The following is a 23,709-nucleotide window of genomic DNA, read 5'->3' on the forward strand; positions in this document are numbered from 1 at the left end:
ATTTCTATTATAAATTTTTGCAAGTGATATCAAATGCCCTAAGATTCTCATTTGCAAACTTTGACTTAAAATAATTTTGAATTAACATCATTTTACATATATTTTTAAAATAAATTTCCTTCAAATTATCACCAATATCATTATTTATCTATTTATTCAAAAATCACAAAATAATACAGTCAAACACAAATAAAATGATCTTTTATTCATTTACTTTGATGGGTACTTTTAAATTTACTTTTAGAATCCATTAATAAATAATAAAAATTTGAGCAAGATAGATGGCTCATTTTATGCTTAATGAAAAATTTTAATTGAACACAAGGAACCTACTTTAAAAGTTAGGAAATTATTCAGAACCAAAAATAGTTTTTTGAAAAAAAAAGTACTTAGTCAGAAAAGTATTTATTTAAAAATAGTTAAAAGTACTTATTTTTCTTTAAAAAAAACATAATTTCTAAAAATAAATACTTATTAAAGTGTGAAATAAATACTATTTATTACAAATATTCATAATAAATATTCTTTAAAAATATTTATTTTTTAATACGTTCCAAACCAGGCTAGAATTTGTTGATTAGATCTCTGAAGACGCTTTTGATTCAAGGGAGAGACGGAACATTTTCAAAAATGTTAAGGGAGGAATGCTAATGCTAGAAACTTGTTGGAGATTTTTGCCGTTCGCCAAAATCAAACAGCCAGAAGAATGACAGTACCGTGAGAAGATACTTTCAGTCGTCTGGAGGCTTCCTTCACTGCTTTATCTTTTGTGTGTTTGCTTCCCTGGAGTTTGAATTGAGGCTTCTTCAGTTCCACCGATTCCATCATTTTCTCTCAATTTCCGGAAATGGGGCTGCTGGATTCCCTCCTCAATTGGCTCCGCAGGCAAGCCTTTCTTCTTTGTTCGTCCTCTACTTTTATTGTTCCCTGGTTTCGAAGTGTTTTGAGATTGATAATTCCATCACTTGTAAATGTTTCTGTTACAATGAATCACAATAAGATGCTTATGGATTGGGTTTTATTTATTTACTTATTTTTTAGGCTTTAAGGGGGAGGATGAGGGGAAGGGTTGGGGGCGGGAAGGGGGTGCGATCCAAGAAAGGAAACTTAAAAATGAGAATTAAGGCTCTGTTCGGTGGCTGAGAAAGGCAGGGAAGAAACATAAGAAATTTGGATTTGAGTTTTGGAAGTTCTCATTTCTAAAGACTTGATAATACTAAGGACTCCACAAAAATCAGGCTCATGCAAGAGTTATTAGAGTGGAGTTGTGCTGCTTTTTGGTAGTGGCAACAACTTAAACGTATGATGCAAACTAGTATCTATATTTTTTGAATTCCTTTTATCCTGTTTCCCCATCAACAAATGTTTGCTTAAGGAAATGGACACTATTTAGGTATTCATACTAAGGTGCATGAGATTGTGTATTACCATGTCATAATAATCTCTCAAAAAATCCTTGTAGGGTGTTCGCTGGTAATAGCACTCAAGGAGGGATTGAGTGATAAAAATTGACTTCTTTAAGTACTATTTGTTGGAATATTGCCTCAAGGATTGAACAATTGGAACTGACATCCAAGGCTACACATGTTAAATTAGAAAAGGAGAAGATGAGTTTGTTAGTGTGGTTATAGTTAGATAAGTTAGTTAGCTTCTTGTTCTTGATTCTTGTATTGTATAAATACAGTCATGTACTCAGTATTTTAGATATAGAAAAATATTCTTCAGTCCATGTAAAACTTAACATGGTATCAGAGCAATACTTCCCTTCCGAATTTTTGTTTTTTTCAGTTTCAAGAAAACCATGGGAGCTCTATTTTTCTTTTCTTTAACAATCTTTCCATAGCCTTTGCATTAGCCATACCTATGACTCCAAATTCTTCTCAGTACGAATATTCACAAAGGTCTGAAGCTGAACAGAGAAGCTGATGGTTTAGCATTTATTTTTTCTTGCAAAATGAAAGACACTTCTCGACTTTGTTCTTGTATCGAGTTGCAGCCCCAAGTGAATATTGAATTGGCATTGTCTTTAGTCTTTACAAGGGAAGATTTTTGTTCTGCAATTTTTTTTTTTTCTTGCATTTCTTGGAGAAATTCCAGAAATGACTTCTGCTAAAAATTCTACCAGCTCTCATACTTCTCATCACATGATCAACCCTTCGGATGATTCATCCAGTCCATATTACTTGCATCCAAGTGATAATCTTGGTGCATTACTCGTTTCCGAGATATTTAATGGTGATAATTATATCGCATGGAGTCGATCAATCACCATTGCTCTAACAGTCAAAAATAAGGCAGCATTCTTTGATGGTTCGATTCTTGCTCCTCCTATAAATCAGTGTTCTCTCCATACTACATGGCTGCGTGCAAATTATCTAGTTCTCTCATGGTTAATGAATTCCATTTCCAAGGAAATAAGAAATAGTCTTCTCTATGTTACATATGTTGTTGATCTTTGGAATGAGCTGAAAACAAGATACTTACAAAGCGATGGCCTGAGAGTCTTCCACCTTGAAAAATCTCTAAGTTCCATTACTCAGGGCTCTTTATCAATTACTAAGTATTTTAATTCCTTTAAATCATTATGGGACAAGTATGTTAACTACTGACCATTCCCTACGTGTAGCTGTGGCAAAATGGCAACTTGTACCTACAACTTGTTTGATTTTTTGCTGTTAGACAGCAATCTGATTATGTGTTAAAGTTTTTGATTAGCCTGAATAATTCCTACACTCCAATTCAAAGCCAAATACTTAAGGTTTCACCATTACCAAGTATGGCCAAAGTATTTTCTTTACTATTTCAAGAGGAAAGTCAGAGACAACTAAATAATGTTATCAGCAATGAAAGTCATGCTTTGATTGCCAAACAAAACATTCATCCATCTATTCTTTCAAAATTTTCAAAAGATAAACAGAAGAGATCTTCTCTATACTATACACACTATGGATACAATGGACATATGATAGAAAAATGTTTTCATCTTCATGGTTATTCTCCTAGCTGGACTGGACCAAAAGGAAAAAGGAAACCACCTACTATTCATGCTGCCATGACCACTTCCGAGCTCTCTATTCAACAGAGTAATGAAGATCAAAAGTTTTCTTTTACTTCTGAGGAATTCAATAAATTGCTAGCACTTGCAAACTCTACTTCATCTCCAATATCTACCCAAACATCTTCGCCAGCTGTCAACATTGTTACTTCTCAATTTTCTGGTAACCCTTCGAATCTTTGCTATTCAGTTTCTTCATCCCTACAGAATGTATACTCATGGAATCTGGATACAGGTGCAACAGATCACATGATATGTTCACCATTATTATATTCTTCTCCACCTACACCAATCAACACTTCCATAAATTTGCCAAATGGAAACTCTGTTCCAGCTTCACACATTGGCAGTATTTGTATTTCAAACATACTATCTTTACATAATGTGTTATGTGTTCCCAGTTTTTCATTCAATCTGCTATCTGTTTGTAAATTGACAAAGCAATCTAACATTTGTGTTTCTTTCTTTAACTCCTATTGCCTTCTACAGGACCAATTAACAAAGAAGATGATTAAGATTGCATTTGAGAAACATGGACTGTACCACCTATCTTAAGTTCCTTCAAAGGCTGCTACTCACAACCAAACCAAGTTTCATTCTTCATCTTTGGCTTCAGCCATTACCCAAAATCAATTAGATACTTGGCATTACAGACTTGGTCATGTTTCTAACTCAAGGTTACCTTATCTTAAACAGCTGGAGTCATCCATATCTTTCAATACCACAAATGTTTGTGATGTATGTCATTTAGAAAAACAAAGAAAACTCTCATTTCTTGTATCTCTGTCTAGTTCAAATAACAAGTTTGATTTGATCCATTGTGATATATGGGGACCATTCAATGTTGTTTCCTATTCTGGTTTCAAGTATTTTCTTACTATAGTTGATGATTATACACGTTGTACTAGGGTATACATGCTGAAGATGAAATCTGAAGTTCCTTCTATCCTTAAAAATTTTTGCATAATGGTAGTAACTTAGTTCAGTGTTCCTGTTAAAATAGTGAGATCAGATAATGGTCCTGAATTTCTTTTTGACCCAATTCTATAATGACCATGATATTATACATTCATCAAAGAAGTTGTGTGGAAACTCCACAACAAAATGGAGTTGTGGAAAGAAAACACCAACATTTATTAAACACTGCCAGGGCCTTACTATTTCAAGCAAATATGCCTTTAACTTTCTGGAGTGACTGTGTATTAACTGCAGCTCACGTCATAAACAGAATTCCAACTCCTCTTCTTAACAACAAAACACCATTCGAAATGCTTTTTGATAAACCTCCTAATCCTTCCCACCTCAAAGTATTTGGTTGTCTTTGTTTTGCATCAACACTTACAACTCATAGACATAAATTTGATCCAAGATCTACCAAATGTTTATTCTTGGGTTATCCTTCTGACATAAAAGGTTACAAATTAATGGACCTTAATACCAATAAGGTTTTCATCTCAAAAATGTAGTTTTTTCTAAAAATATCTTTCCTTTCAAGGCTTTCCCATCTAATCCTGAATCACGTACCTTCTTATTTCCTCCAACAGCTTCTACAACAAATTTCTATTTTCATTCTTTTGATATTTCTTCTAATCAACCTCCTCCATCATGTCCACATTCAACCATCAATCATCAAACATCTTTGAACAATGATCCCATCCCAAATATTGTTTCATCACAACTTAGAAAATCTTCAAGAATTGCATGAAAACCAAGCTACTTGCAAGATTTTTATTGTGGTACTACTTCCCAGGTTCCACTTGCAACCCCTTCATCTGATATTGCTGATTGTTTTCCTAATGAAGGTATTTTATACCCCATATCTGATTTTCTTTCTGAAAAGCGATTGTCTCCTTCTCATAAAGCTTTTCTAGTTTCCATTTCAGGCTCCACAGAACCCAAAACTTACAAATTGGCTGCTCAAATACCTGAATGACAAGCTGCAATGCAAAATGAATTAAATGCCTTGGAATTAAATAAGACTTGGGAACTTGTTGCTCTTCCTAAAAATAAATAGACCATTGGTTGTAAGTGGGTATTTCGAATTAAGTACAAGGCAGATGGAACTATTGAAAGGTACAAAGCTAGATTAGTAGCTAAAGGCTACACTCAGCAAGAAGGGTTAGATTTCTTTGACACCTTTTCTCCTGTAGCAAAAATAACTTCTATTCGGTTATTACTTGCTATAGCTGCCATTAAAAATTGGCATCTTCACCAGTTGGATATTAACAATGCACTTACATGGTGACTTGCATGAAGGAGTTTATATGGACTTGCCTCTTGGTTTGGTTGTCAAAGGAGAAAATAAAGTTTGTAAACTTTTGAAGAGTTTATATGGTTTGAAGCAAGCATCTAGGCAATGGTTTGCTAAATTGTCCACAGCATTGCTTGCTTATGGCTTTACTCAAGATACCTCTGATTGTTCTTTGTTTATCAAGAACTCTAAATCATCTTTCATAGCTTTACTAGTCTATGTGTAGATGATATTCTTTTGGCCAGTGACAGTTTAATTGAAATACAGTTGCTTAAATCTTTTCTTCATGACAAGTTTACAATTAAGGATTTGGGGGAACTCAAATACTCTCGGTTTGGAGATAGCCAGAACTAGAACTGGTATATCTGTTTGTCAAAGGAAATTTATTCTCGACATACTTGAACAAGCAGGAGTTCTTGGTGCCAAAACAGTAGCTTTTCCCATGGATTCCAATTTAAAACTCATTGTTTCAGATGTTGATTCGTATGAGGATCCTTCAGCCTATAGAAGATTGGTTGGGCAGTTGTTATATTTAACTTTAACTTGGCCTGATCTTGCATTTTCAGTCCAGGTTCTCAGTTAGTTTTTAGCCAAACCAGCAGTTAGTCATTTCAAAGTTGCCATTCGAGTTCTCAAGTATTTAAAGGCAACTCCTGGCCAAGGGTTATTCTTCCTAGCTTCTTCAGAACTGCAGCTAAAGGCTTTCTCTGACAATGATTGGGCAGGATGTATTGACACTCGAAGGACTGTCACTGGTTTTGTTGTTTTCTTGGGTGATTCACTAATTTCTTGGAAGAGTAAAAAGCAAGCTACCATCAGCAGGTCCTCGGCTGAAGTAGAATACAGGTCCCTTGCTTCAACAGCTTGTGAAATTCAATGGCTTCTGTATGCACTACATGATTTGCATATTATCCATCAGCAGCTAGCTTTGGTTTATACCGATAGTAAATCAGCCTTGTCCATTGCTACTAATCCAGTCCAACATGAGAGAACCAAGCATATAGAGATCGACTGCCATCTCATTCGAGAAAAACTCCAACAAAATATCATAAAGTTGTTCCATGTTCCTTCACGATTGCAGCTAGCAAACATTTTTACAAAACCCCTCAGCTCACTTCCTTTTCATCATAATTTTCGCAAGATGAACATTCACAATATACATGCTCATCTTGAGGGGGGGGTGTTGGAATATTGCCTCAAGGATTGAACAACTGGAACTGAAAACCAAGGCTGCACATGTTAAATTAGAAGAGGAGAAGATGAGTTAGTTAGTGTGGTTATAGTTAGATAAGTTAGTTAGCTTCTTTTTCTTGATTCTTGTATTGTATAAATACAGTCAAGTACTCTGTATTTCAGATATAGAAAAACATTCTTCAGTCCATGTAAAATTTAACAATTTAACTCAATTTTAAATTTTAAATTAGTGATGAGTTTATACATGCTATCACAAGGGACAAGATATTTACACAATCAAACCACAAGTAAGAGAGTAACACACAACTTTATAGTGGTTCTGTCAATTATGACGTACACCCACTACTCAAGCAAACTTGCTTGAGAATTTTCACTAGCTCAAATATTTCAATATACTGAGACACTCTCAGTAGGACTGCCTATCCTTTACAATATCCTCTTTCACTCTCTCTTGGAAACCTGTCAAAATCAGTGCAATCTGTACTCTGGGCAACATGCCCTTTTACTTTCTCAGCTAACCTACCCTTTTACAAATGAATAGAAACTTTTGATCCCAAGGTTCTTTTCTAGCTCACTGATATATATCTTTCTTGATCAGAATTTGTGAAGTTACAGAGAATTATGATAGCACCAAACTATTGTGATGATATTACAATAAACTCAATATAATGAGAAATCCAATAGAAAATGAAACTCTTAAAATATGTAAATTATCAAAGTATGATTCGCACAAATTATGTGTTTTGATAATCTTTCAAAGGTAGAACGTCTTCAAATATATAGGCAATGCATGATCTGTTTGAGTACCGATTGTGCTTACTTAATGCTCAATGGACAAAAAATTTTGGTTAGCGAACTGTTACCCAATCCTATCTTCAGTAAAACTGAATTTCCAAGAGTAGCTTGAGTTCCAAGAAAAATTCAGTAGTCAATGTTTCACTTGAGCTGTATTTCATTTCTCATTCAAAATTTCAAATCAAACAAACAAATTAGTAATGCTAAAACCAGAAAGTATTTAATTCGAGAGATAATTACGATTATGGTCGATTAATACTTCAATAATAATTTGTTAAACAAACATTGGCACTTAGAAGATTTACCCTTATCATTGTTCACCATTGTAACGCATCAGTCATCTTATGAAGCTTTTGGTGAATCTTCTACCAATGCTTCCTATATATTTCTCCCATTGCTTCTCATGAAGCTTTAATCACTGCTTCTTATGAAGCTTCTATCAGTGCTTATGAAGCTTCTATTCAATGCTTCTTATGAAGCTTCTATTGATTCTTCTCATGTTACCTTTCATTTCCTTTAAAGTATTTCAATAATGCATGTATATGTTTTGACAATCATTACATTTAAATACTCAGTGCATTTCTGTCATTCATCAAAATGTAATTTCAACATAAGGTGTAGCAGCAGTACAGTTATATGATGAGACTAGGTCAGCGGGTCTCCTTGCAATCTATTCCCCATCTTCTTCCCCCTGTTTTGAAAGAAACTGATCATAGGAATAATTTTTTCTTTCTTTGTTTCTTGCCCCCTTTTATCCCACCTCCCCCCCCCCCCCCCCCCCAAAAAAAAAACCCCAAAACACCAATGTATCTATTTTGAGCTGTTATTTTGTGTGGCCAATGATACTGTGCATTGTTATGGGTGAGAAAATGCATCGATCATTTATATTTTTTTGCAAAGAAATTTAGAATATTGTATATAAATATGATATTTAAGAAACTTTCTTGAAAGAAACATAGTTGTTAGAAGAGAATAGGTTTTTTCAGCAATTAGCTTGTGTGAGTGGGGCTATTTTTGTCCTTAAAACTAATTATTAATATATAAGAGGTCAGACCTAGAGCTCTACATAATCTCTAGGAAACTGCTGCCTCATTGTTTCTCTTGCTTTCTTCTTCTTTTCATCTCTTCTTCTTTTCTTTTTTTCTTCTCTCCATCTTTAACTTTACAACATGGTATAAGAGCATTAATCACCTCTAAATCTGATTTATCACAGTTGTTTCTTTGGATACTCTGTTTTTCATTTTTCCTCTTATCTTTCCTTAATTAATTCTCAAATCTGATTTTCTGGTTGGTTGGGAGTCATGTAGGGACCCTTTGTCATCATGGTTTGGCTGTGCAGCATCCTTGATGGGATACTGTCTGTTTGTGGTAGTTTACTGACGTGAAGCTGTCACGTTCTGTTTTGCATATACTGACTGTGTTGTTCTGCTTTTCTAGCTGGTGTTGGCATGATGAAGCTGTTTTAATTTTACATGTTCGTGATTGCTTGCTTGCTTGCTTGCAATCTTGTTGCAGTTTCTGGTGGTTTCGATTGGTGTCAAATGACTTTGCACTTTCTTCTAGTTGTTGCCAGCAACAATTCCTGCAGCTGCTGTGCTACCATGTAGTTCATTAAGTGCCCATTGTGCTTGTGTGTGCTGCCTGATTCTCTATAGTTGCTACGTTATTCATTCTCGAGACTAGTGTGCACTGATTGTAGTGTAGAGGGGGTGGTTTGGATGGTCTCTACAGAGAGAGCTTTGGCTGATACTGCTAGTGCACAGATCATAGCGATCAAATTGGTTGGATCCTTCAACTACCTGTTGTGTTCTCAGGCGGTGCATATGCATATTAATGTGAATGGGAAGTCCAAGTATTTGCTACATTCTCCACCATTTCCAGAATCCAAGGATTATGAAGATTGAATGAAAAAGAATAATGTATTGCTTGTGTGCTTTTGGAATAGCATGGGACCATGATTTGCTGCAAATTTGATGTTTCATAAAATAGCCAAGGCTATATGGGATGATCTTTGTGAAAACTTCGCTTAAGATAAAAATCAAACTCGTATTTTTTACCTATATGAGAGGTTCTTAAAATACGACCAAGAAGGTAGGTCCATTACTAAGTATTATAGCCCTTTGAAGGGTGTAAGGGAGGAACTAAACATCTATCAACCAATTAGTTCCGACATTGAGATGATTAAGAGCAAAGGGCAGAATTTTTGGTTGCCAAGATTTTGTTTGGGTTGAGTTTTAAGCTTCAACCCATTTGCGATTAGATTCTTGACAATGAATCCATACCATCCACGAATGAAGCATACACTAGAATCCAACGAATCACCAAAGATGGCTCTCAATCTTCTCTTCAAGCATCTTCTTTTGATAGTTCAGCCATGTTTATCACTGCCTCCAACCATAGTGAGGGAAGAGTTGAAGGGCAAGGATGGGGTTTGGAAGGCAGAGGTAGTGTGTTTGGTCGAGGAGCCTATCGTGGCAATTGTTGCATTTGCCCACACTATGGCAAGCAAAACCATACTATTGATTGTTGTTGAAATCCCCACGGGAAACCAACTTGGGCTAATAAGTCTATTGTTAAGGGTGACTCCATTCTTGAAAGTTTAAGTGCCTTGGAGAGTTGAGTACATCATGTACTGTGTCCAAAGAAGAGTGTAACAATCTTTTTTTCATCATTCAAAAACTCCAAACTCATTCTTCTATATCTAATGCTACTATGCCCATTCTGGTACAACTGAGGTTCTTGCCTCTTCATCCTCTTCACCTTGGGTTATTGACTCTGGTGCCCCCTCCCATATGACAGGTAGTCCTAAGTTATTTCAGTCCTTGAAACCCACTGCTTTGCACACTAAGGTTACTTTTGCTGATGGTTCTGTGACACCAGTTGTCGATTGTGGTAATATTCTCTCGTTTCCTTCTATGCTTCTTTCCTCTGTCTTATATGTGCCTAAATTCCTCTTGAACCTATAATTAGTTAGTCAACTAACAAAATCTTATAACTGTTTTTGTGACCTTCTCTCCTTCTTATTGTGTTATTTAGGATCTCTAGATGAAGAAGAGGATTTGTGGAAGGCTTGAGAAGGATTGTTTGTACTATTTTGATGGTAGTGGTGATCGATCTAGTTCTTGTTATACAGCTTCCTCAGTTTCTACTCACGATGCTTCTTTTGATCAGTCGTACACTTGTTTGGATCATCCATCCTTTCAAAAATTACAAAAAAAAATTCTGATCAAGCCTGTTTCTCTTTTTGAGTGTAATGCGTGTCAGTTGGGAAAGCATATTAGGACATCTTTACCGTCTGGAATTAAGTCTCACAGTAAATTAATGTATTCTCTTATTCATTTAGATATTTGGGGTCCGTGTAGAGTGAAGAATTTGACTAGTAAAATTTTTTCTCCTTTGTGGATGACTTTTTGTGTATGACTGGGATTTTTTTGTTAAAAAATAAAATTTTAAATGTATTTACTTAATTTTACCAAGAAATAAAAACTTTGTTTGACATTTGTATTCAAATTTTTCAATTTGATAAAGCACTTGAATTTGTTCAAAATGAGTTTCAATCCTTTTGCTTGGCCAAAGGGATTATTCATCAAACATCATGTATACATGACCCTCAGCAAATTGGAGTAGCTGAAAGAAAAATTTGCATTTACCCAATATAAGCATGGTCTCTCCTCCCTTATATGCATGTTCCCAAAACTTTTTGGACTAATGCTCTTCTTACAGCTTGTTTTTTGTTCAATAGGATGCCCTCCAATGTTTGAGGGGGAAAAATACCCTTCTCCATTGTGTATCTAGAAACATCCATATTCTTTGTCATGCCTCATGTCTTTGATTGCACATGTTTTGTTCATGTTCCAAATACTGAACGAGACAAGTTCTCTCCTTGTGCTGTTAAATGTCAGGTACTTGAAACCTCATAAAGGGTGTAGATGTTATGATCCCTACACTAGCAAGAAATAAGTTAGTGCATGTCACCTTTTTTGAAAGGACACCTTATTTCTCTAGTGCAGGGTCCTCCCTGAATCAATCTTTTTTGAGTCCATAATTTTTATTTCCCCTTATGTGTTGATTTTCCCTTTCCTTCCATTATCCCTCTCCAGAAATCTTTTGCTCCCATTCCAAATTCATTAGATGCAGACAAAGGTAAACAATTGAAGGTTTATGAATGACGAGAAGCAAGCGCAGACACCACTACCACCATGCAGCTGCCTCTTCTATCCATCATTGTTTCAAATTCTGGTTCTAGAGATCCATCTAGTGTGACTTTGGTTTGCCATTGCTCACTGGAAGGGAACTCAAACGTGTGCATGGTCCTTAGCTACTTATCCTACTACTCATTATGTTTCAATTCTTCACCTTCCTTGTCCTATGTATTATTTCTTGACTCCAAGCTTGTCTCCATAATTCTAACTCACATTCTACTTCTTTGTTGTTTCATCAATCAAGACAATCATCCACAAATATCATATACCTTCTAACCTTATTTGGATATGCCCAGTAAGTTCATCCACAACTAAAGCAAAAGAACATTGATTTAAGTATGTATGACTCATAAGCTTAATTATACCATAGATATTACAATTTTGAATATCTCATTTATCTTAATATGGGGGTAAAGTTCTTTTCCTCTATTTTCAGTCCTTATAATTTTGTTAAATCAACTAGTTAACCCCTCTCTCTCCTAAGCATTTTCAAATTTCAAGAGCAATGTTATCCAACCCACAATATTCCCTTTTTTAATTATCTTTAACGCATACTCAACTTCATCGACTCTTACATTTGCGGGAATATATCAAATTGTTGTCCTTTTCCTCATTTGTTAATTTTAAGTGTAGGCCTTCTACTTAGTTTGCATTAAATAGCTAATTTATTTTGGCATTTTATTCTTTAACTAAACACTATTGTCCTCACTTTTTATACATTTGAAATTTCCTCAGTTTTCAATTGTAAGTTTAGGCCTTCTACTTAGTTTGCATCAGCCATCAAGTAGTTGGTTAAAATGAGTTTGCCATCTTTCTTTTGAATCTTCTTCTTTAACTGAACTTTATAGTCCTCAATTTTTATACATTTGATATTGCCTTGATTTTTGCTCTTTCTTTCTAGTCCTAGCAAGTTTGGATGTGTCTTTTTACCCATCTGTAGTATCTTTACAAATTATTTTTAGGAGAGAATGTGTTATTTTAATAATTATGTGGTGTGAGTGGGAGTATTTTTGTCTTTCATGTGTTTTTAGTTATTAAATAATGACAGCGATGAGGAGCTGCATGTATGCTTTTAGAAACTGCCTGGTGTTCTCCCTCAAGTGGTGAGGCATCTATTTCTACATCCATCACATTCTTTTACTCTGGGTTAGCGAGGGCTTCAACACGAGGAAGAGGTAGAAATAGAGGAAATAGACAAGGTAACAAAATGCGTACGATTAAGAAGGTGAAGAGCTAAAACATAATGAACAATAGGATAAGCAACTAAGGACCGCTGAGTACATGTTTGACAACGCTTCTGGAGAGCAATGGGCAAATCTAAGTCACGCTGAGATGGATCTTCAAAACTGGAAACCAAAACAATGATGGGCAGAAAAGGTGGCTGCATGGTGCTTTCCGTCGTTACCCTCAATTGTTCTTTTGGGTTAGTAAAAAATGGATTTGGAAGAGAAGAAAAAGATTTCTCGAGAGGCATGGGGGCAAGATAGATGGATCAACACACAAAGGGGACCATAAATCATTGGAGGACTCAAAATGGATTCATCCAAGGAGGACCTGGCACTAGAGAAATAAAGTTTCCCATCAAAAAAAAAAGTTGAAATTGGTATTAACATATTTCCTTTTTGAGTTCTCGAGTACCCAACAAAGACATATTTAACAACATGAGGAGAAAACTTTCGTGACCAATATATGGAACTTGAACAAAACATGCGCACCCGAAGACATGAGGCTCAACAAAGAATATGGATATTTCTAGCTACACAATGGAGAAGGGAATTTGTCCCCCTAGTACACTAGAGGGCATGAATGGAAAACATGCTAAGAAGAGCATCATCCAAAAGGTTCTAGGAACATGCATATAAAGGAGTAGAGATCGTTTTATGTCAAGTAAATGTGTATTTTTTCTTCCATTAGGGGTATGTATATATCCTATTTGATTAATAATCCCTTTGGTCAATCGAAAAGGCTTAAGCTTATTTTGAATAAATTCAAGTGTGATCAAAAAGTTTGAATACAATGCCAAATTGAGCTTTTATCCCTGGTAGAATTGGGTAAATAAATTAAAAAATTTAGACCTATCTTTTAACAAATAGATCTAGGCCATATGTGAAAAATCATCAGCTCAAAATATTTGTGACCAATCAAATTCTTAACTCTACATGGATGCCAAATATAGATGAATGAGATATAACAATTATTTACTATGTGCTTCAATGTCCGAGCTTTCCCAACTGATGTGTAGAACACTTAAAACAAGAAATAGACTTGCACATAAGAAAAACTTGTTGCAGTTTTTTAAAGGAATAGATGACCTAATAGAGCATGCCATTGATCAAAAGAAACACCATGAGTAGAAATTGAGGAAGCCATATGGCAGGAATTGGATCTACCTTGATCACTGTTGAAATAGCACAGGCCATCCTTCTGATACCCTCTACCAATCTTCTTTTTCATATGAAGATCTTGAATAACAAAATAAAAAGAAAAGAAGGTCACAAAACAACTACAAGACTTAGTTAACTAATTGATAACACGTTCAAAGGAAATTTAGCACATATATGATATATTATATAGGAAAGAGGAATTAAAAGAACATTGTCAGGATAACTGAACTATGAGCAAGAGTAACCTTAAGAGTGTAAAGTAGAGGGGTTCAAGGATGGAAGCTACTTAGAATTGCCTATCATATGGGAGGAGGCACCAAACCTATATATAACCCAAGATGAGGCAGATGAAGAGGCAAGAAGCTCCATTGTACTTGAATGGGCACAGTAGCACTAAGCGTAGAAGACTTGAGTTTGGAGTTATTGAACCATGTAAACAAGATTGTTATACTTCTCCCATGACATAGTGGATGATGTACTGAACTCCCCTATTGGAGTTGGTAGATACATTTGAAGTGTTAATTGTATAATTGCATCGGAAAAAGACATTTAATAATCTCAAAACAATAAAAAATCATAAAAAACCTCAACTGTAATTAAAAGTTACTAAAATAAATAAATATCCCCAAACTAATATAAAATCCATAATTTTTATGTCTTCAAATGAAATATGATCACATAGTCCATCATGGGACTTTGTGAATCTTTTAGTTAGGGGGAGGATGGTAAAATATGTAGGTTGCATAAGGCCCCTTTTGGTCGTAACTCTTAAGTGGGAACCTTGACCCTGGTTTGACAAATTTAGCATCTGGGTTTTTGCACTCAGTTTTATCTGGTGCTACTATGATCATTTGATCTTTGTTCACAAAAAAGGAGAGAAGTGTGGTGATTCTAGTAGTTTATGTTGATGATATCATCATATTGTGCACGTCAAGCAGTGGCAAGAACAATTTGAAGTCTAGTATATGGGTATTATAGTGTTAGTTTCTTGGTATTACGATTGTATGGTGCAAGAAAGGGGTTGACTCATGCTGGAAGCTATACCAATTTATACTCCTACCAGTCCTATGGAAAATCCTAACATATCCTTTGTTGTTAGGGTAGTGATTTAGCTTATGGCAAACCCCCCAAAAAAAAAAAGCGCCACACTTGATGTTGTTTGTAGGATTTTGTGGTATCTCAATGGCTCTCCCAATAGAGGTTTTATATGTAAATGTAATAGAAACCGTGATGCAGATTGGCTGGCTCTATTGGAGATCGAAGATAACCTTTTATAGAGCCACTGAGGACAAGAGAGAAAAAAAAGTTGTATTTTATTCTTGAATCAAGAAGAAATATAGGATTACCTATACAAATTACTTTAATAATAAAATCTCAATCAATAGAATTAAAAGATTTCCTGAAGTCCTCTATTAGATCAAACTTAGGAGGGCCCAAATTTAGATGGTAATTGTGAAAGGAGCTCTTGAACTAAAGGAATATTGTCTTGGATATATGTATGTCTTCCTTTAATGAAAGCAGTCTGATTTGAACTTCTAATTTTGGGCTGCACCTTTGGAGTCTATTAGCTAGAATCTTTACAATTCATTTGTATATGATGTTGCCACAGGCAATAGGCCTGAAATCAAAAGGAGAGGAAGGATATTTTTACTTGCTTCAAGAGCTTAGAATTTTGAAAGGAGGATTGAACAACAGCAACAACATCAGACTCAATGATAGTCTTGTAGAACCTAGCAATGAAGCCATCAGGGCCAGGAGCCTTGTCATCAGAGAGAAAATTGGCTTTCTTATTTCTTCCTTACCAACAGGTTTAGTGAGAAGATTCTTGTCTAAATTAGACCAAGCGAAATACAAAATAGGCCTTAAGAAATCAGGATTGCAGGGGATGACATCATTATTAGCTCTGCTCAGGATAATGCCTTGTGCTGAGCATCCGGAGTTGAGCTTGATTTGTATCATCCTTGGCCACCTTGACCCTTTCATTCAAATTAGAAAAGTCATTCTTGTGAAAATTCTTCAACTCCTTTTTGAAGTTTTCGGCTTTTGGCAAAGAATGTACATGGCAGTTCCTGAACAAGCAAAGTGCTAGGCAAGCATTACAACTTAGGAAATTTAGGATGGTAAACCCTTTTAAGTGCGATATAAAGATCTTCCAAAAGGGAGGCTTGGCAGATTTAGTTTCGACTTTTGCATTGGGCTGCATCATCAGAATTGATAACTCACAAAAGGGACAATTGACAGGATTGATGTTCTATGCCATTCCATAAAACTAGCATGCTTAGCTTTACTTTTCATGATGGAAGAGACAAGATCCGTCTTTTGCATGATATCTTGAACTGGCCTTAAAAGAAAATTGTTTTTGTGGGCCCAGGTTGTCCAGAAAATAGCAGTAAGCTCTTTTTGAAACAAATTAGAATACCAGTGTTGTGCATTAAACATCACCTGATTACGCATACCATTGCTTAAAGTTCAGGGTAAGATTAGCATCTTATCCTTTAAAGATATTGAAGCTTCTGACCAAAGTCTCTTGATTGTCAATCCAAGAAGATGCTCCAAATTCTCATCAGACACCCTCGCTATATAAAAATAACATTATTTTTATGATTGATAGTAAGTTGTGCTGCCATCCTACATCCCAGTATCAAAGCTAGAGGACATGTTGCCTTGAATAATCTCTAATACCAGAAGCCAACTTGCAGCCAGATATTAATTAGACTTTTGCGTGGTCTTCGAAAGGAAAGTTGTTATATTTGACTGTTTAGGCCAAAGTGTGGTAGGGGAAGTTTATAAATTTTTTAAGCCACAACTAGATGTAAAAGGTTATCAATTAAACTGCTACTTGCCTCACAAACAGCAATTTCTTCTCTTGTGAGTGAACTGGCTAATAGGGTCAGATAATTTTATTTCTGAAGTCTATAATGCATCAAAAGTACGAACCTCATTTTGGGCCCCGTATTTTATGAGCAAAGTAGATGAACCATAAATTAACAAAACTGGTGCCAAAACCCTAGAAATATAAAATATAGTAATCCTAGAACCGTAAGAATGTATGGTCGTAGGGGCTATTTGATATTATTTATGTTTTCTGTTTGTTGTTTTCGCTGTTGTACAGTGAAAAACAGTTTATGAGAATGTGTTTGTTGGTGTTGCTAGTTTTCTGTTTTGTTGTCAATTTTGTCAAAAATGGAAATCAGATTTTACAGTTTTCAATGTTATGGTTGCTACAGTTTTTAAAAAATATATATATATAGAAAAGAACTTCATTAGCTTTAAAGAAAGAAAAATATGAAGATTAGAGGTTTAGATCGTTCCAGAAACAGACAGAAAAACAATTAGAACAAAGCCCTCTTAAATGTCCAATTTATCTGTAAGTCAGACATCAGAACTTCCTGAAAGAAATCCAAAGAATGGGCCCAAAAGCGAGGAACACAACCCTATCCAATAATAAATGTGAGGGAGTTTGTTTTGCCATTAAAATGTTGCTACAATAATTTAATGTTAGAACTCATTTTTTGGGGAATAAATTATTCATTCTGTGCAAGATTTTTAACTAAGATTAAAATAAAAATAACCATGTGAATTTAAAATATAAAAATAAAATATTCATAAAATTTCTAAAATTTGAAAAATAAAGTTATTCTAGATATCATTTAAACCATTTTTCAATTGTCATGCTCAATAGGATCATTCTTGTAACACTAAAAAAATTGGGTTTAAAAATATAATAACAAAATAAAGTAATTATAATTAATTATAAATTATAATATTTTCTAATTTGTATCCTCTTGCATTTTATTCTTTTAATCACATTTTTAATTGTTATTTGATTCAAAGACAAAAATGACATAAGTTTAATTAGATTTTTTTGTTTTAGTTTTTAGTTTTCAATAGTTTTTTTTGGTTTCCTTTGCATAATTTTTTATAGTGATGCCAAATGGAAGTATTAAACCTTATTAGTCCTTCCTAACACGGTTTTTAAGTACCAAAAGTGGGTAGCATAGTGGTAACAAGTGTGATGAGAAGTGGGAGTAGCTTATGTAACAAAGCAAGAAGTGAAATTTTTTTTTTTCAAGCATACACAATGTTATGTATAGTGTGATGAGAAGTGGGATTATCTTTGCATGTTTTAAGCTCTTTAACGCTTCTTGAAAAGATTTTTAGTGTTTGTTGGATCCTCTATTTCAACTTACTAATATTTTTAGTAAGAATATTAAATTTTACATTGGTTTTAAATCGTTACCTCTAGAAAAATTATATATATCACTTTTCATTAATCATATCGGTGGTAAATTAATTAGTGAAACAAAATACATTACACTTAATCAATATATTAGGCATATAACACATACAATAAATCAAATAAGTTCTATTATTTTATTAGTTAAGTAATAAAAATCTAATATATTTAGAGTACAAGTTATATTGTATAATCAAAGATTTAAAATTATAATATTATAATCACAAAAAATATCATTAAATAAACTGTTGAAAAATTGAACATGACAAAAATTAGAAAAGAAAAGAAGGTTGAGATTGAGAAATATAGAGAAAAAATATCAAATTACTAATATTATCAAGATAAATATTTTTTTTAACAAAATAGTATTCATATCAAATTGTTAATTAATGCATATCTTGAGAATATTATAATAGATAAATAATTTTTTGTTATCATCATTATAATCTTCTCCCCCTCTCTTCACATAGTTTATCAAGATTGATCATGAAAGGGAAAATAAGAAAAAATGAGAAGAAAAATTTATATATTTATATATTTTATTTTAACAATTTTGTAGTGATTGTCTAACGGTCATAGTCAGTGCTACAAATGGTAACAGTCCATAGCGGCCACTATGGCTGTGATTTTTATTCTCACCAATTTAGCGGTGCGTAATGCTTAAAAATATGTTCCATTATGCAATGATCGCGACCATGGTTTTAAATCGCGGTAGCAGGTAGCGTAACGTAACGGTAACTGGTGTAACGGGAAGCAGGAGTAGCGGATGTTACATAACAGGAAGCGGGTGTAACGGCCGTGAATTTTTTTTAAGCACGCTCAACCTTGTGCATATTAGCGTACTTGCATGTTTTAAGCTTTTGGCCATTCTTAGAAAGGGTTTTAGTGTATTTTGGACCTTTTAGTTCGAGTAACTAAGTTATTTGGTAAGGGCAACAAGTTTACATTTGTTTTAAACCATCATTGATAGAAAATTACGTGTGTGCGCGTATTTATACTTCTCATTGTTCTTATTTGTGATAAATTCTTATGTGTGCTAAATGAATTAATAAAATAAAATACATTATACACTCCATTAATCTATTAGACACATAAGACATACGAATAATATAAATATAAAATAGTTAGAAAAGAAAGAAGTTGAAGTTGAAAAATAAAGAACATAAATATCACATTACTAATATTATTAAAAAAAAAATTCCTTAACAAGTTAGTATTTTAAAATTGTTAATTAATGCATCTATTGTGAGTATTTAAAGAAAAAGTAAATTTTGTATCATTGTCATCCTCATTATAATCTTTTCCACCTCTTGCCACTTGGTATATTGATAATGATATATGAAAGAGAGAGAAAAAGTGAGAAGAAAAAGTAAAAAATAAAATATTTTTTTGGTGTAACAGTCCTGTAGCGGTTACGTAACGGCCATAGTGGCCTTTACGTAACGGTCGCAGTCCGTAACGGCCACTACGGCTGTGATTTTTCTTCCCACCGATTTCGCGGTGTGTAACGGTATCGGTAACCCAAAAAACCTTTACGTAATGGCGTTACGTAACGGTCGCGGCCTTTATTTAATACCATGATCGCGACCACTATTTAGAATCATGCTTCACTTATCATCATGAACCCTGATGAGTGAGTTCTAGTATTTATGAATGTTTAAGCATTCAATAGCCTGATGCACAACCTTGGCTGCCATGAGCTCTGGATAACAGTGAAATACCTGAAGCCCAGAAAACAAAAAAATCCAAGCAATCTTTGTAGCCACATGGTTTACCAGAAATTGATAACACCCTATCTAACCAAAAATTGGTGAGAATGTTTTGAAACATGGTGCATTTTTGTTCTAAAATACTAATCTAGCCATCTAAAGTGTTAATTCAATGTTTTCCATATGTTATATTGGTAGAAGTGATGCATTATTACATTAGAATTTTGTTTTTGGTCATTCTTAATTTACTTAACCAAAGAAAATTTCTATTAGATTTAGAAACACCTCAACATCCTCTCTTAAATATGCATGTGCCATCACATTCCCTTATCAGACCACATTTTAGAGCATGTGCCATACCGCAATCCCAATTCCCGTTCTACAAGCCCTCCACATTCTTGATAAGATTAGTTTTGCATCATGTGATATGTGGCATCAATAATGTCATTACTGTATATGAGCATCCATGATTCTCTCTTTTTTTGTTTGTGTTTTTTTTAAATATTATCTTTTCCAGTGCCTTTTAAATGAGTTGCCTTAATTCCAGTCCATTAAATGGTGTTCTGTTAAGGCATGTAAACAAAGTCAGATGCATAACCTCATTTCCCCATTTGGTTCACCTTTAATTATGATACTGTTTTAAACCTCTTTTAACTTCTTATGTGGCTTGTATATCAGCTTATTTTTCAAACAGGAAATGGAACTTTCCCTCGTAGGTCTTCAGAATGCAGGAAAGACTTCTCTTGTTAATGTCATTGCAGTGAGTATATGCTAAATAATCTCCTTAATTTTGGGGGATATTTATTGAATGGCTTTTTCTGAATCCTGATCTTTTTCTTTTGCCAGACAGGAGGCTATAGTGAGGACATGATTCCAACGGTAGGTATCTTTTCCTCAAACTAGACAAAACATTGGGCATTCTATAACTTGATTCTATGATGTCTTACTGGCTATTTTTCATACTCCAACAACCAGGTTGGGTTTAATATGCGGAAAGTTACGAAGGAAAATGTGACAATAAAGCTTTGGGACCTTGGAGGGCAAAGGAGGTTCCGCACCATGTGGGAGCGATATTGTCGCGGTGTCTCTGCTATTCTGTAAAACCTCCTAGTCTTTCAAACTCTCTTTGTATGCCATATAATTTTGTTTCCTTGATGTTTACTTGGATTAAACATTTTTTTTTTCTTTTTTGTCATGACAACCAAATGCCTCAGTCTTCCTTTTTGTTGCTGAAAATTAATCCATATGCAAGTACTAAGTTCATAATCTGCCTATAACATATTCCTATTCTGTGTATATCCTGTCAACGATTGTATCAGCCAAAGTCTGACCACCATACTGTAAACAAGGAATATTTTATGTACTCCTATTGCATCTTTTTTTAAAAATAAAAGAAAGAAAAATTAAAACAAGGCATTTATGGTGTTGCAGAAGCTGCTGGACTGTTTGTATTGTGAAGAATAAAAATAAAACTCCAAATGGGAAACTTTTATGTATTTGCTTCCTTCTTAATATGGCTTTAATTCTGCTACATAAACTGTTTGACTGCTGGTACTATACAAGCAGCAACAACTAGGCTTGTTTTGGGTGCTGTACTCTCCGTAAAGGTTCGCGTCCTAGCAGCTAGGCGACCTCTCACAACTTTCCTTCTTATGATTTTGAGATTGGCTCCATGAGGAGAAATCTATGCATGCCACAGGTGGAGGTGACTGCTATGAGACCAATAAGACAATGAAACTACACAATACTGGAGGTTGTGTATTCTGCAGATACGGGAATGCATTCCATAAAGCTAAGACAACTCCTTGTCTGAAAATAGGAGGAACAGGAATTTGCAGTAAACAAATTTTATTACTCGACTAATCTCCTTTGTGTCCCTTGGGGGATATTATTGCTTAACTAACAAATTCATATAAATGTTACCCACTTGTAATGAGAATACATAAATAAGAAATAAAACAACATAAAATAAAATATATGATAATTGCCAACATAATTGTACCCATATGATTATATAACATTTGATATTCTCCTTCAATTGATTTTATTTTCATGTTTGCAACATACATAGCCATACTCGAATGGACCCATTTTCTCGATGTATAAACTGAAGATTTCTTTGTTTAGTTTCAGTAAAGATGGACAAGAAAACTTTAAATTGCACATCTGCCATTCTAGATTTACCCAGTTGTAATATCATTAGTTTCCTTTTCATTTCCTTTTATCCTAATGGAATAAATGAATGCGTAATACTACATGTCTGATTGACCAGTGTGTGTTCTATTGGATTCACTTTTTGTTCCCTTTTGATGTATGCAAAGACAGATATGTAGTTGATGCTGCCGATCGAGACAGCGTTCCAATATCTCGAAGTGAGTTGCATGACCTATTGATGAAGCCTTCCCTGTCTGGGATTCCTTTGCTTGTTCTTGGAAACAAAATTGACAAATCTGAAGCTCTTTCCAAACAAGCATTGGTGGATCAACTGTGAGTTTAGAAACCAAAAGTATTTGTATATCCATTTGATAGCAATTTTTAATACTACTTTTTTCTATCATATTTTCAACTCTTTTCATTTTTGAATTGGTTTCAGAGGTCTTGATACAATCACAGACAGAGAGGTATGTTGCCACATGACATCATGCAAGGATTCTGTAAACATTGATGTTGTCATTGACTGGCTTATCAAGCACTCAAGAACAGCAAAATGATGCAATGACTTGCTCTATGCCTGGATTTAGTTGTAGCAGTGTTCCAATAACAAGTGCTTGTATATTAATGAAATGGTGAGGCAAATCTCCTGTGCAGTGTTTCTTCTTGATTCCTTGCCCTTCTTTATGTGAAATATTTTTTTGGTGCATTTGGATGCTCCAAGTGGTAGACAGAAATTAATTGTTTCATCTGCTTCTTGTACACGCATGGATTTGGAATTCCAAGTGCAAGGGATTTCTATTGAAATTCCATGGAATACCAAATCCATGGTTTGGGCAAAGCGTGGAATTGAAATGGAGTCGATTCTACTCTAATTGATTGTTCAGAAATTAACAACAGGTTTAGGATCGAGAAAATTATGTAGGTGTCAATAAGTGTGGGGATGTAATGGGTGGTAGTTGGAGGGACATAACTCAAGTCAGCCCCATCTATTACTCCAAATTTGCCTTATAGGGTAATTGCCTGGGATCAGAATTTGCTTTTGAAAATAAAATAAAATAATTCATCTTACTTTAATATAATTATTTGATTGATAAAACTTAACCAATAGAATAATATAAAGTAAATTGGTAATAATACAAGCTGAAAACAATTGAATTGAAATACTATACTTACACAAATGCCTAGGCTTTTTTCGTTTCCCTTTGATGCATCTATTACAAAATATATGTTTGTGTGAAAGCATGGTAATCCTTTAACAGTCTCATTTTTGGAAACATTTACAAGTGGATCAATACTGATGTGACTAAACCTTTTATATTATAACTACTATTCATCATAGAGTGAAACCAAAAATTTATCAGCACGCGTAAAATCATAGCTAAAAGTGTACATGTTTTCACCCCTAGGAGTAGTAAAATAGAATACCATCATCAGAATTCACACATAGAAAATGTAATTGATTTACTTTTGTCATAAAATTGGCAACTACTCAATGGGTTATTTTTTACAACCATCTACTAGTAACATGTTCTCAACTGTTAGGTGCCTTACCAATTACACCTTCACCTATGGCGCACCTACTTATTGTTGTCACCAAAGGTGACATATCTTTCTTTGGGGTGAATGGAAGATGTGTCTTATGTAAGTACTATCAAAATACCGCTTGCTTGGACTATTTGATTTTCTCTGTACGAACATATCAAAATTACTTTGGTACCCATGCTCTAT

General features: G+C 34.4%; 1 protein-coding gene across 1 annotated transcript; it reads left to right on the forward strand.

Moving 5' to 3' along the window:
* The first annotated feature begins 514 nt into the window (after window positions 1-514).
* LOC131160369 (ADP-ribosylation factor-like protein 8c) lies at window positions 515-22,727 on the forward strand. The gene is made up of 6 exons (XM_058115991.1): window positions 515-885; window positions 20,506-20,587; window positions 20,674-20,706; window positions 20,803-20,924; window positions 22,153-22,314; window positions 22,421-22,727. Exons 1-6 carry the CDS (start codon window positions 848-850, stop codon window positions 22,536-22,538), a joined length of 555 nt encoding a protein of 184 aa, XP_057971974.1. The 5' UTR covers window positions 515-847; the 3' UTR covers window positions 22,539-22,727.
* Window positions 22,728-23,709: the final 982 nt, after the last annotated feature.

Source organism: Malania oleifera, chromosome 7, assembly GCF_029873635.1.
Source record: "Malania oleifera isolate guangnan ecotype guangnan chromosome 7, ASM2987363v1, whole genome shotgun sequence".
NCBI lineage: Eukaryota > Viridiplantae > Streptophyta > Magnoliopsida > Santalales > Ximeniaceae > Malania > Malania oleifera.